This window comes from Lagopus leucura, unplaced genomic scaffold (assembly GCF_019238085.1).
Source record: "Lagopus leucura isolate 7727_CA_CO unplaced genomic scaffold, USGS_WTPT01 Super-Scaffold_100088, whole genome shotgun sequence".
NCBI lineage: Eukaryota > Metazoa > Chordata > Aves > Galliformes > Phasianidae > Lagopus > Lagopus leucura.
The window spans coordinates 472044-485816 of NW_024962319.1; the positions used below are offsets into that span (position 1 = coordinate 472044).

At 59.0% G+C, this 13773-nt stretch overlaps 3 protein-coding genes across 6 annotated transcripts in view; 2 read left to right on the plus strand and 1 right to left on the minus strand.

Annotated features, from left to right (window-relative positions):
• The window catches only part of CLU (clusterin), a 4921-nt gene extending 4815 nt beyond the window's left edge, over positions 1 to 106 (minus strand). The window contains exon 1 of one of the 2 annotated variants that reach the window (XM_042887487.1): positions 67 to 106. The gene's annotated coding sequence lies outside the window, so the exon portion shown is untranslated. Of the gene's footprint in view, positions 1 to 62 lie in introns of both variants that reach the window. The other variant, XM_042887489.1, reaches the window with a different exon arrangement.
• Positions 107 to 537: 431 nt separating this feature from the next.
• LOC122188855 lies at positions 538 to 5072 on the plus strand. The gene is made up of 2 exons (XM_042887490.1): positions 538 to 627; positions 1877 to 5072. Exon 2 carries the CDS (start codon positions 2046 to 2048, stop codon positions 4701 to 4703), a length of 2658 nt encoding a protein of 885 aa, XP_042743424.1. The 5' UTR covers positions 538 to 627; positions 1877 to 2045; the 3' UTR covers positions 4704 to 5072.
• A 2246-nt stretch (positions 5073 to 7318) lies between these two features.
• Positions 7319 to 12337, plus strand: SCARA3 (scavenger receptor class A member 3). Of its 3 annotated transcripts, none has more exons than XM_042887494.1 (6): positions 7319 to 7677; positions 8666 to 8725; positions 8897 to 9016; positions 9326 to 9424; positions 9708 to 10751; positions 11560 to 12337. In XM_042887494.1, exons 1-6 carry the CDS (start codon positions 7671 to 7673, stop codon positions 11997 to 11999), a joined length of 1770 nt encoding a protein of 589 aa, XP_042743428.1. In that variant the 5' UTR covers positions 7319 to 7670; the 3' UTR covers positions 12000 to 12337. The 3 variants fall into 3 exon arrangements, with proteins under 3 accessions (XP_042743428.1, XP_042743429.1, XP_042743430.1); XM_042887495.1 differs by having other exon boundaries at positions 8669 to 8725; XM_042887496.1 differs by lacking the exon at positions 7319 to 7677 and adding an exon at positions 8043 to 8104.
• The last annotated feature ends 1436 nt before the right edge of the window (positions 12338 to 13773 follow it).

Consider the following 13773-nt stretch of genomic DNA (forward strand, 5'->3'; position numbering starts at 1 on the left):
GGGAAGGGAAGGGAAGGGAAGGGAAGGGAAGGGAAGGGAAGGGAAGGAAGATGAAAAAATACCTACGCTCAGTGCCGGCTGCCCCAGGAGCTCCGCCGCCCGCCCCCACCCGCCCCCTTTTATCCGCCCCGCTGCCGCGGGTCCGCCCAGCTCCCAGCCCGGAGCTTTCTGGAACCGGCCCCCCCCCCAGGTCCCCCCTCCTCCCCGTATCCGCCGTCTCCCCGACGCTGCAGGGATGGGCGCGGCTTCGCTTTCCCTCCAACCCTCCCCCTTCACTGGGGAAACTGAGGCACGCAGTGTCTCCTCCGCTGCAAGGCGGCACGGGGGGGCGCGCCACCAAAACCTGCGCCAAACGAGAAAAGGAAATAGAAAGAAAAAAACCCCAAACAACCACAAAACAAACAAACCAAAGAACGACACCTATGGCAAAGAAACGCAAAGTGCCGAGCGCGGCTCCCGCAGCGATAAGCGGGCGCGGAGCAACGGATAACGAAACCCCGGGGGGGGGACCGGGGTCAGAGCGGAGCGGGGCAGTGGGAGGAGCGGCTGTGGGCCGGTTAAGGGTTGGGTAGCGACCCCACGGAAGCGGAAAGGAGCCGCAGAGAAGAGCGAGGCTGCGGCTGAGCGGTGCGGGCACCTGAGGGGGGTTGGAGTGTATGGGGGTGCGGGGCTGGGTATGGGTCACTGTACGGAGGGGGGTGGATGGAGGTGGGACGGTGGTGCGTAGGGATGCGGGAGGTGTGTGGCGTGGTTGTACGTAGGGGTGAGTGGGGGTTCTTGGGGTGTATGGGGCACTCGTGCATAGGGGTGCGTGGAGTTCGTGGGATGTGCGGGACTCTGCGGTGTGTGGGGGTGCACGGGGGGTGTATTGTTTGTGTTTGGGGTGTATGGGACACTGCATATGGGTACATGGGGGGTGCACGGGGGGTGTATGGGATGCTCGTGCATGGAGGTGCATGAGGGTGCAGGGCTGTGAATGGGACACTGCATAGGGTGCATGGGGGTGCAGGGCTGTGAATGGGACGTTGCATAGGGTGCGTGGGGGTGCAGGGCTGTGAATGGGATGCTGTACATAGGGGTGCAGGGCTGTGTATAGGATATTTGTGTATGGGTGATGCATGAGGGTGCAGGGCTTTGAGTGGGATGCTGTGTATAGGGGGGTGTGGGGCTGTGTATGGGACACTGTGCATAGGGGTGTGTGGGGGTGCAGGGCTTTGTATGGGACACTATGCATAGGGGTGTTCAGGGCTGCAGGGCATTGTATGGGACACTGCGTAGGGGGTGTGAAGGTGTGGGGTTGTGAATGGGGCACTTTGCATAGGGGTGTTTGGGGATGCAGGGCTGTGAGTGGGATATTGTGCATAAGGGTGCACAGGGTGCATGGGATGCTCATACATAGGGGTGCACAGGGGTTCATGAGGTGTATGGGACTCTTGTTTATGGGGGTGTATGGGGTCTGTAGTGTTGCCAATGAGACAGTTGTGCATGGGGTGAATGGGACACTCCTGTATAGGGCTGCATGGGGTGTATGGGGCACTTGTGCAGAGGGGTGCATGGGGGTGAATAGGGCACTTGTGCATTGGGGTGCATATGGCTGCAGGGCTGCTCATGTGTGGGGATGCATGAGGCTGACCGTGTCACTTGTGCATTGGGTGCATTGGAGTGCAGGGCTGCATATGGGATACTTGTCCATAGGGTTGAATAGGGGTGCACAGGAGTTCAAAGGGGTGCGGGGCCATGCATGGGATGCTATGCATGGGGGTGCAGCAGCTGCATTTCATATTCCTATTTCTGTGTGCTCTGTGCTCAAGGTTACCGCGGGGGAGGGTTTTGCTATCAGTTCTGCTCTCATAGCAGCTCTGCTCTTCTCCCACAGACCTCAGAACCAGCTGCGGAAGGAGGCGGGTGAGCTCACTGCTCTGTGGGCAGAAACACCACCTTCCTCACCCTCCCCTTTTTTCACCCTCCTCCTTTGAGGTGCAGATCCAGAGGCATTTAGTCTCTTTCTGTCAGCTTCTGAGCTCCCAGTGCACATCTGTGGAGTCATGGAGTTCCGAAACAGGAGCATCCAGCCATGGATGGAAGGGTACCATGAAATGATGGAGCTCCAGGATGAGCACAAGAACCCATGGGTAAAGGAGTTCCCAGACGTGTGGGCGAGGTACGACTTGGACTGTGGGATGGTGGCCGAGGAGGAGGATGTGACCTGGGATCAAGTGCTGTGCCAAAAAGAGAAATCACTCCGGCCAGACCTGGACAGAACGGTGGCCTTGCTGTTGCAGCAGATGCTGAAGGAGGGCATCGTGGTGCCGGGCAGTTCGCCCTACAACAGTCATCTGTACCTGTTCTCCAAGAAAAATGGGGAGATGCGGCTGACACTCAACTTCAAAGCCATCCACAGAGTCATCTCCCGGCAGCCGACGGAGTCCCTGCGCAAGGAGGACGTGGCGATGGTGCTCAGCCCTCGCAGCCGCTATTTCTCCACCCTCGATCTGTCCTGCTGCTCCTTTGCCATCCCGCTGACGGCCACCTCCAGGCTCAGGTTCGCCTTCACCTTCCGAGGGCAGCAGTATCTGTTCACCCGCCTGCCGCCAGGCTTCTACCTCACCAACAGCATCGTGCACCGCCGCGTGGTCCGCATGCTGGCCCAGCTGCCCCCAGAGGACAAAGGCTGGGTGTATTCTTTCGTAGATGATATGGTCATCGCTGGGAGAACCAGTGAGGAGACCACAGCCCGCACAAGGAGGGTTCTGCGGCTGATCCAGGCCACTGGTTTTAAAGTTAAGCTGCGGAAGGCACAGCTGTTGTGCCCCGAGGTGGACTACCTGGGGATGAAGCTGTCAGCACGCGGCTGGGAGCTGCAGGCAAGCAAATGGGAGTACATTGCGAATGTCCCACCCCCATCGGATCCAAGCAGCCTCCACTCGCTGCTGAAGACACTAGGCTATCATCAGCACCATGTGGAGGACTATGCAGAGCTGGAGCTGCCTCTGCAGCGGCTGCTGAAAGAGAAGTGGCAATGGGGCTGGGAGCAGCAGCAGGCGCTGCGGAGGCTGATACAGGCCATCCTGACGGCGCCGGCATTGCGCTTCGTCGATCGGTCGCAGCCATTCATCATCAGGCCAACGGTGAGCAAAGAGACCACGGGGGCTGCTCTCCTGCAGGAGAATGAGAAGGGGCAGATGGTCCCCACCTGGTACAAGTCTGACGTGCTGAAGAAGCACCAGGTGTTCTATTCGCCCGAGGAGAAGCACTGCATTGCGGTGGTCAGAGCAGTGCACGTGTTCCAGGATCTCATAGGACCAGCTCCGATCGTCATCCAAATGCCCCGTTCCCCTTGGAAGTACCTCCTTTGGGGTGACACCAAGACCTTCTGCTGGCCGACCCCCTGCAAGAAGCAGTGGAACTTGCTGCTGGTCAATGGGGGGGAAAACATCCCCCCAGCCCCACAGCCCTTAGGCGCGCCGGTGCGCTCCGCACCTCGCCTACAACAGATACCATCCAATGTGCCCCGCAGAGATGTTTGGTTCACAGCGGGGAGCTGGGCCTGTACGGCAGCCTTGGGCTTTGCTGCCACCAACCTGGAGGAGCGCTGGCTGCTGGGGTTGATGCAGCATGGCTCACCGGCAGGCGTGGAGCTGGAGGCCATCAGGGTGCTGCTGCAGGAGCACAGGAGCTCCAAGCCCTTGTACATCTATGCCGAAGCCCAGAGCGTGGTGCAAGGGCTGCAGGATGGGAACAGCGAGGTCATGGAGGTGGGCAATGAGCAGTTGTGGCAGAGCATCTTGCAATGGGTGCGTGCCAACCCGGGGGTGCTGCATGTTGGGCACAGCGGGGATGGGGAGGAGCTGAAGTGGAACCGGAAGGTGGTGGAGAGAGCGCAGAACATCCAAGTGTGGGTGTTATCCGCTCATGGCCAGCGGGTGTGGGAGCCGTCCAAGCATGAGAGGCAGGAGATCGTCGCCCTCAGCCATATGGGGCACGTGGGGGTGAGGAAGATGCTAAACAGGGTATGGCAGGTGGCACGCTGGGAAGGGGACCGTGAGCAGGTGGCCCAGTGGGTGCAGCGCTGCAGCTGCACCAGTAGCCCCCCGCAGCCCCAGCGCATGGAGGGGCCGTGGTCGCGGCTGCAGCTGGCCCACATCAAGGGCCTGCCCACCTCCTCAAAGGGCCATTCCTCCCTACTGGTGCTGCTGGATAAGTTCTCGAGGTGGGTGGACGCCTTCCCAATGAAGAAAGGCAACGTGGAGGAGGTGGTCGAGCTGCTGCAAGTGCATGTGGAACACCGGTTGGGGACGCCGTGCTGTGTCAGCGTGGGGCACCGTGAGTATTTCCTGCAGGAAGCGGTGCAGATGGGGCTGCAGATGGATGTGGATGTGCAATACCCACCACCCAGCTGGGTGGCAGCCATCACCACCAGCCTGCAGCGGCTGGCCCAGAGCGCGGGCAAACACTGGGCAGACAGCTTGTTGCTCATACTGGCTGCCCTTAGGGCCACGTGTGTGCGCAGCGAGGTGCTTGGTCCCTACCAGCTCTGCTTCCATCACCCGCTGGTCCTCAGGATCAGCCCCAATGAGGAAGAGGCAGCGCCTGACCCCACTGAGCCCCTCCTGCCCTGGCTGGCACGGCTGCGGGAGGACAGGGCTGAGTACAGGCAGAGGGTGGAGGAGGTCATGCAGAGTGTAGACTGTGATGCTGAGTAGGGCTCAGGGGCTGCAGGATGGTACTACTCCTCTTGTAGTATCAGAGAACCATTCAGGTTGGAGAATACCTCTAAGATCACCAAGTCCAACCCCAACCCATCACCACCATGCCCACTAACCATGTTCCATGCCACTGAGATCCAGACCTGTGTCCTTTACCTGAACCAGTAGAGTTTGGAGGCTCCATCAACCTGTGCCACTGATACAGAATCATAGAATCATTAAGGTTGCAGAAGACCTCTAAGATCTCCAAGACCAACCACAACCCATCCCCACTGTGCCCCATAACCATGTCCCATGCCATTGATATCACAGAATCATAGAATCATAGAATGGCCTGGGTTGCAAAGGCCCACAGTGCTCATCCAGTTCCAACCCCCTGCTGTGTGCAGGTCACCAACCAGCAGACCAGGCTGCCCAGAGCCACATCCAGCCTGGCCTTGAATGCCTGCAGGGATGGGGCATCCACAGCCTCCTTGGGCAACCTGTTCCAGTGCCTCACCACCCTCTGGGGGAAAAACTTCCTCCTAAGATCTAAGCTGAACGTCCCCCCTGTCTCAGTTTATAACCATTCCCCTTGTTCTATCACCATCCACCCTCACAAACAGCCGTTCCCCCTCCTGTTTATACGCTTCCTTCAAGTACTGGAAGGCCACAATGAGGTCTCCATGGAGCCTTCTCTTCTCCAAGCTGAACAAGCCCAGTTAATATCCATACATGTCCCTGCCCTAGTCTGTAGGATCTGTTGGCCACCTCATTCCTTTCATATGGAGTCACAGAATCATGATGGTCAGAAAAACCCTCCAAAATCACCAAGTCCCGTGCCATTGATATCCACTACCTGAAACCCATAGGTTCTGAAGGTTCAGCCACCCCATTCCTTTCCTATAAAATCCCAGAATCATGAAGTTAGGAGAACACCTCAAAAATCACCAATTCCCACTCCATCTCCACCATGTCCACAAGTGCCACATCTCCACATTCCTTGACTTCCTCCAGGGATAGTGACCCTATCACCTCTCTATTCCAATGACTTACCATGAAAGAAAGGGAGGAATCCACCAAAAGCACAGGGCCACCGACCTCATCCTGTCCAATGAGGGAGGCAGTGCTGGGAATCCAGCCTGCACAGTCACCAATGGACAGGGCATGGGAGAGGGAGAAGAGCAGGAAGGGATTGGCTGTGTGTGAAATGGGACCAGAAGCCGCTACTTGTTCTGTCTTGTATATTTTTTTAATCTGGGCCAGTCGCTGTAGTCTGCCCTATCTTGTATTTTCTTATTAAAATCTTTTCTAAATCACATCTGTACATTCGTGCTTTCTGTCCCATGAGTGTGTGCTGCAAGGACCCCCATGCATCCACTGTGTGTGTGTGTATCGGGCAGAGGGTGGTGAGCATCACTGGGGGTAGAGCCAGAGGGGGTCCCAGTGAAAGGACTGGGCATCTTTCCCCTCCAGCCATAGGATGGCAATGGTGTGTGCCCCCAGAACCACCTCCTGTGACTGAGCTCAGTGCAGGGCAGAGGACATCCCCACAGCACTGTATGGGGCTCGTGGCCTTTAGGAAGTGGTAGTGGTGAGGCTTGGTGCGCTCATCTGTTCCCTCCTCCCCTGACCTGGGAGGTAGGAAACAGCAGAGAGACTTGAAAATGTTGGAGGGGCTCTAGGAGGAGAGCTAAGAACCCCAAAAATGGGATGGGAGCATCCAGAAGCCATTCCAGAATCAGGAGGAGGGCAGGTGTTGGTGGCCTCCATGTCCCACCTGTGGCCATGCATGGAGGATGGTGGCCACGTGAGGAGGAAGGTGGCTCTTCAGGAAGGTTGGCGGCCATGGGAGGAGGAAGTTGGCCGTGCAAGGAGCCTGGTGGTCTTCCAGCAGGGTCTCGCCAGAGGGCAGCAGCAGCCCTGCAGAAAGCATGCACACTAAGCAGGGTCTTGGAAGCCCCTCACACTCCCCCCTGGTGCTGGGATTTCTCCTCCCACCATCCTTTTTGTTTCCTCCTTCCAAAGCCGCTGGTGGTGTCTCAGTGGTTCCCAGCACTGTGGGGATGAGGCATCCCAAATGTACCCAACCCATGTGGTACCCCCACCCCACGTCTCTGAGCCAGGACCACAGCACCAAACCGCAGCACCCGCAGCCCCAGCTAGAACCATGAGCTCAAAGCAGGACCCCAGAACCCGGAGCATAGCAACTCGTGTCCCTGATCCAAATGTGTGTGCCCTGCCCAGCACCCCAGACCCCAAACCTCATCTCCCTGTGGCCTTGACCAGGCCCCGATTCCAAACCCTTCAGCCCGATCCCATGCACCAGAATCACATCCCCAGACTAAGACCCTGTAAGGGACGAGAAAAATCCCACCCCCGAACCGTAAATAACAAACCCCAGACGCCATCTCCCCATGGCCGTAATGAGGATCCCATCACCAGACCAGGACCCCATCCCCATACACCAGGACCCCATTCCCAGTCCAAAGACCCCCATTCCCAGATCCAAAATCCCCCACTACCACTGGGCACAGCCCCCAGCACGCATCCCCATCCACCTCCCCAGAGTTCTCCAACCTCCTCCCCACCCCACCCCTCCCCTTGGCCGGCACAGCGGCGTTCCGTGGGACATTTGGTAGTCATTAGGGCCGGAGGGAAGGAGGCAGGCGCGAGAGCAGCCTTTCTTCTCCAGCTCATATCCCGGCGCCTCACGCTTGGGTGGACGGCAGCCAAGCGCGGCTGCGCTCCCCGCACCCCATCCCGCAGAGGCCATGGGTGAGCGACTGGCCCTGGGGGTGCCCCCCAGCCAATGGGGTTGCTTCTGAAAGATCCCAAAGGCTTTTGATCGGGACAAGGAAGGGCAGCGGGGTGCCCCGGCCATGCTCGGCAGCACGGCAGGAGGGGACGTGAAGGGACGGCTGCAGGGATCGGGACGGTGAGGCCCCCACTGCGTCCCTGCTCTCATCCGGGCTGTTCGGGGCGATGAGAGGTGAGTGAGAGACGGAGTCATGGGGAGATGTGAAGTAAGGAGCGGGGCTGGTGGCACAGTAGTGCCCGAGTAGGGGGTCCACGCTGCCATCCGCAGTGATAGGAAATGATCCCAAAGCCCTCTGAGGTGTTGTCCCACCTCTGAAGACACCCATGGCGGTGGTTGGGGGAGGAGGGTGGGGAAAGGGCAGACGTCCTCCTCACAGCCCAGCGCTGAGCAGAAAAGCAAACACGGGACAACATTAAGCAGGAGAGAGACGCAGAAGGCAGAGGGAGGCCCCCCCCAGCACCACCGCCCTGGGTTTCCGTGGGGGAGGCAGGGTTTATAAGCGGGGGATGCTGGAGTTGCCGCACTCCGCCATGGGATGCGGCCCCTCGCGGCACCCTTGGTGCAGCAACCTCAGCGCTGAGAGCTGGCTGCGGGGCAGGTTGGGGGGCTTGGGCAGGGGGGAGGCTGTGGAGCTGACCGTGTGCAGTCCTCAGATGGGTATCGGCAAGACACGGGGGATCTGTGGTGCTTGCCATGCATGCAGAGTGCTTGGGGTCCTGGGCTCACTGCTGTCCGTGTTGTGGACCAGCTGCCCATTGGGATGTGGCAAAGTCCTTCGGGTTGGGGGATGGCCCTGTATCCACTTTTATGCTTTCCAGGCGAAATAAAGGGATGGGACAGCTCAGAAAATGGAAAAATATCAGAAATGATATTTTTGGTAATGAAGCAAGCTCAGAGGTTCTGGACAAGCCCTGCAGAACCAAAGCAGCCACCAGGCTTTGGGTGAGATCCCCAGAGCCGTGATGACATTGGACTGCAGCACCTTTTGGGGAGCCACCTCTCTCCTTTTGGGGCTTGGATCTACTCTGTGCCCTGTGCAAGGGTTTGGTGAATCCTTGGAAGGGATTTTCACTCAGGAAGGTGTCACTGCGGTTGGGCTCTCCCCTCAGCCCTGCTGGGGCTCTGGTGGCACCAACCTGCTCCTCATATTGCCTTTCAGCAGAGGACCTGGTGGGAGGAGAGGAGGAGGAGATGCCATCCTTCTGCTACCGACCAAACGGTAAGGAGAGAGGCCACCTTATGCATGGGGTAGGCAGGGGCAAAGGCTGATGCATCCCCTTGTCCATCCCTGATCCATCCCTGATCCACCTCTGATCTATCCCTGATCCATCCCTCTTCCCTCCCTAACCCATCCTGTGGCACAACCCTGATCCATCCCTCTCCTGCTCAGGCAGGGCACGGGGTGGCTGCAGCCAGTGCCAGAAGAACCTGTCCCTGCAGACAGCTGTCAAAGTCCTCTACGTCTTCTCCGTGCTGCTCATCGTGGCTGTGACCGTGCTGGCTGCCCTGGGTGAGCACAGGCAGGGCTGGGGGCTGGCTCCTTCCCTCCCTTCTTCCTTTCATGGGGAATAGTTGGGCTCCATGGAGAGGGGCTGAAGCAGCCCCATATTCCAAGCTCCCAAAGTGACAAAGTGAAGGGACTCCATCTATGGGAATGGGGGGGGTTGGGGGGTGTCCTGCAGGTGCTGTATGGCTCTGGGGGTTCCACTGACACCAATGAAGATCAGAAAGCCTTTGGAGACATTACGGGATTCCCAAGCCCTTTGGTATGAATGGTGATGGCTGTGCTGTCCCCTCACTGCCCACTTCCCCTCCACAGTCTTCAAGAAAGTCAACTCCATCTCTGGAGACATCAGTTCAGCCCAGATGTACTATGAGGAGAAGATCTTGTCCATCCAGGAGGACCTCCAGGAGTTAGGTGAGTCTGCACGGCTTCTCCCCAGCCACGGGGCTGCAGTGTCCATCACTGGGGTCTGCGGGGATGGTGCATGGGCTGTGGGGTGGCTCCCATGTTTGGCTGTGTGGGGACAGAGTATGGGGTGGGCTATGAGGTTGTTCCCATGGTTGGCGATGCAGGGAGGGAGCATGGGTTGGGTTTTGGTGTGGTTCCCATGGTTGGTGGTGTGGGGATGGGGAGTGGGGTGAGCTATGATGTTCCATGGTTGGCAGTGCGGTGCTGGACCCCTTTGCCCTCCCTTCAGATGAGAAGAGCTCAGGCAATTGCTCCCTCTGCCTGGAGACAGGGCAGCTGGGCCAGGAGCTCGGCAAGCTGCAGGGTGAGCTGGAGGAGATCCAGAAGATGCTCTTGGTTCAGGAAGTCCTCCTCGACCGCACCTCCCGCACCCACGACACGCTCTCATCCAGCAGCAACGAGATCAGCAGTGAGGTAGCAGACTGCTCCTCCTCCACCCGACGGCTGAACGAGAGCGTGGGGCAACTGGTGGCCCAGCTGGGGGGCTGGCGGGCCATCACCTCCCAGCTTGATGGCTCGCTCAAGGGCTTGGAACAGGAGCGCTTTGACGTGCGTGCCGCCATGCAGCAGCTCAACTTCACCTTGGGGCAAACCTCGGACTGGATCCAACTCATCCAGAGGAAGACGGACGAGGAGACGTTGACGCTGCAGAAGATGGTCACCGAGTGGCAGAACTACACGCGGCTCTTTGCAGGACTGCGGGCCACCTCCACCGAGACGGGTGAGCTGGTCAGGAGCATCCAGGCTGGCGTGGGTGCTGCAGCCCGGCAGGTGGGCCAGAACGCCGAGGGCATGCACGACCTGGTGCTGCAGGTGATGGGGCTGCAGCTGCAGCTGGACAACATCTCCTCCTTCCTGGATGACCACGAGGAGAACATGAACGACCTGCGCTACCACGCCAAGTATGCGCAGAACCGCACGGCTGAGCGCTTCGAGACGCTGGAAGGCCGCATGGCCTCGCATGAGATCGAGATCGGCACCATCTTCACCAACATCAACGCCACCGACAGCCACGTGCACAGCATGCTGCGCTACCTGGATGACGTGCGCCTCTCCTGCACCTTGGGTTTCCATGCCCATGCTGAGGAGCTCTACTACCTGAACAAGTCCCTCAGCCTGGTCCAGGGCACCACGGACCTTCTGCGGGAGCGCTTTGGATTGCTCAGCGCCCGGCTTGACTTCGACATCCGCAACCTGTCCATGGTGATGGAGGAGATGAAGGTGGTGGATGTCCGGCATGGAGCGATGCTGAAGAACATCACCATCTTACGAGGTGAGGAGCATCTCAGCGTGGGTTGGGGTTGGGTCTGTTGGGTTTGGGGGCTGTACCTGATGGGGGAAAACAGGTTTGGAGGCTGAGTCTTGGAATCATAGAGTCATGAAGGTTGGAAAATGCTTCCAGGATCATCAAGCCCAGCTGTTAACCATCACCACCATGCTCACTCATAGAATCACAGAATCACAGAATTGTAGGGGTTGGAAGGGACCTCCAGAGCTCATCGAGTCCAACCCCCCTGCCAAAGCAGGTTCCCTACAGCAGGTCGCACAGGTCGGCATCCAGGCAGGTCTTGAACATCTCCAGAGAAGGAGACTCCACCACCTCCCTGGGCAGCCTGTTTCAGTGCTAATCATGCACTCATTCCAGCTGGAGATCTCTAAGATCCCCAAGTCCAACTCCAACACATCCCCACCATGTCCGCTAAACCAAACCATGTCCCTAAGTGCCACATTTCTATGATTCAGCACTCTGCAGTTTTCCCCTTGGTGCAGGTGACCCCACTGCTGGTCCTGGTGGGGAGGGCACAGACAGACCGGGACAAGGATGCCTAAAGCTTCCCATGGGGACTTCAGTGGCCTGGGGACATCCATCCACCTGCATTCCCAGGCCCACTGTTCCCAGTCCTGTCCAGGGCATCCCACCAAGTACCAAGAGCACCAAATTCAGCCCTTTTGAGCGCTGCCCCTTGCTGCCTTTGGCTCCAAAAGTGTAACTCCAGGAAGAAGCACTGGTAGTGTCCTCAGGCCCTCTGTTACAGCCACACCCCATGCATCACACTCATTCCTCCCTCTTCCTCCTGCAGGTGTGCCAGGCCTCCCAGGTCCCCGCGGCCTCAAGGGTGATGTTGGCATCAAGGGTCCCGCAGGAAGCAAAGGAGAGAAGGGCAACGTGGGCAGTCTGGGCTCTCCAGGCCCTCCTGGCTCCCCCGGACCTCCTGGTCCCCCCGGTCCCCAGGGGGAAAGGGGTCCCCTGGGTGCAAAGGGTTTTCCCGGCCTCAAGGGTGCTAAGGGCAGCTTTGGGCAGTCTGGATCCAGGGGACAGATGGGACCTAAGGGAGATGTGGGTCCCCCGGGGCCAGAGGGGGGGCCAGGACCAACAGGACCCCCTGGTCCTCAAGGAAAACTGGGGCTCCCCGGGAACCCCGGGGCTGTGGGACAGATTGGCCCCATGGGTCCCAAAGGAGACCCCGGCTTGAGAGGCCCCCCAGGACCGCCAGGTCTCCCCGGTCCTCCTGGCCCATGATGCAGACCTTGGAGCCATGCTAATGGCACTGGGATGGAGGAACTCCTTCCAGCTCTGAGAGCATCCCCTGCTCCCGCTGCCAGCCCCTGGGGACAGGGCAGGAAGGACCCTAAGAGGTCCAGATATCCCCAGCATGATGCTTTTTGGGGTGCACGGGGCTGGTCCCTGGCTCTTGAGTGGGCTGCAGAGTCCTGGGGCTTGGGGTCCCCGCAGGACGAGGACCTGTATGGGCTGGGGCACAGCTGGCTTGTGCCCTACTTCCAGCCACCTTCACCCCTCCTTCCCTGGCTGCACCAGCAATGTAATCCTGGCACAATAAATTTGTATGGGGACCAGTGGTTCCTGCCTTTGGGACATGGGGTTGGGGGGGTTCAGGAGGGCTGGGGAGGAGCCCAGATCCAAACCGGGGGCATTGGCGTGGTACAGATGGTGGAGTGAGATGGGAGCATCCCACAGAGCTGTCCCCAAGCAGGGGACACAGACTCACACAGATGTACATGCACTTATGGTCACTAATGGAGAACCCCTCCTGTCCCCAAAGCAGGGCCCCTGGAATCTGTCCCCATGTCCCAGGCCAGCAGGCAGGGTGTGGGTTGTTTTTCCCTGGCAGAGGGCAAGGAGGGGGCAGCTGGAGGCCCCAGGTACCCGAGCTGGGGCCTTGGTGCCAAGAGCAACACGGAGCTGGGGAAAACAGCTGGCCCTGCACGCAGCCCCACCTCGGGCTCTCCCCAGCCTCACTGTAGGAGTGCAGCATGCCCCCAGAATGCACACCTGCACACACAGCCCTGCTTCACTGCCTGCTCCTGGGATAAACAGGCCCTTGCCAACAGCACCTCTGACTTTGTTTTCCAGAGGTTTGTTCAGGCCACAGCTCTTCCCATCCCTGTGCCCACCCCTGTTCCCACTCCATCTCTGTTCCGTCTCATTCTATCTCTGTCCCCATTCCTGTTCTCATCTCAACCTCCATCCCACCCCCTTCCCATCCCTATTCCCAATACCACACCCATCCCCATCCCATTCCAACCTCCATTCCCATCCTTATCCCTTCCTCCATCCCACATCATCCCATCCTATGTTTCCTATTCCCGTTCCATCCTCATCCTCATTCCTGATCTCACCCCCATTTCCATCCCAGACCATTACTATCACTGCTCCCATCCGCATTCCATCCCCACCCCTGCCACCCTCCACAGCCCACAGCTCGGGGAGCCCCATACCCTCCCCACCAGCCCTGCCTGGGCCACAGGTCCCAGCCCCCAGGGCCGTTTATTGCTGTTGGCACGGCGGCTTCCTGTTTTCATCTCAGAATTAACAGCTGCAGAGCTACAGAGCCACGACGCTGCTGGTTAACACAGGCAACCCAAAATCTTTTGGAAAAAGCTTCTTTTCCCACCTGAGCATTTCAGGCACGAACAACAAAAAGCCACGGCCCTGACCACCCCTGTGCCTCCACTTCCCCATCTGGGCATCACCCTGACACAGAGGACAAGTGACACACAGCCCACAGGCAGCAATGCCCACAGGGACACTCTCCTACCCAAACTCTCAAGGACACCAGAGCCGTTGGCAGGCATTGGTGCCAAGCACAACAGTCGGCAGCTGCAGCACTGCTGGCGAGCTCTGGCCAACACCCCCATCCTGTGAATGACCCCATTGATGGCAGCAGCAGGGCGGCCGCTCAGGGAAGGGTGGGGGACAAATACCCACCTCCCCCCCAGCTCCTCGCACTCTGCCCGGCCCAGTTATTCATTGGAACTTGTAGCAGGGTGTGTTT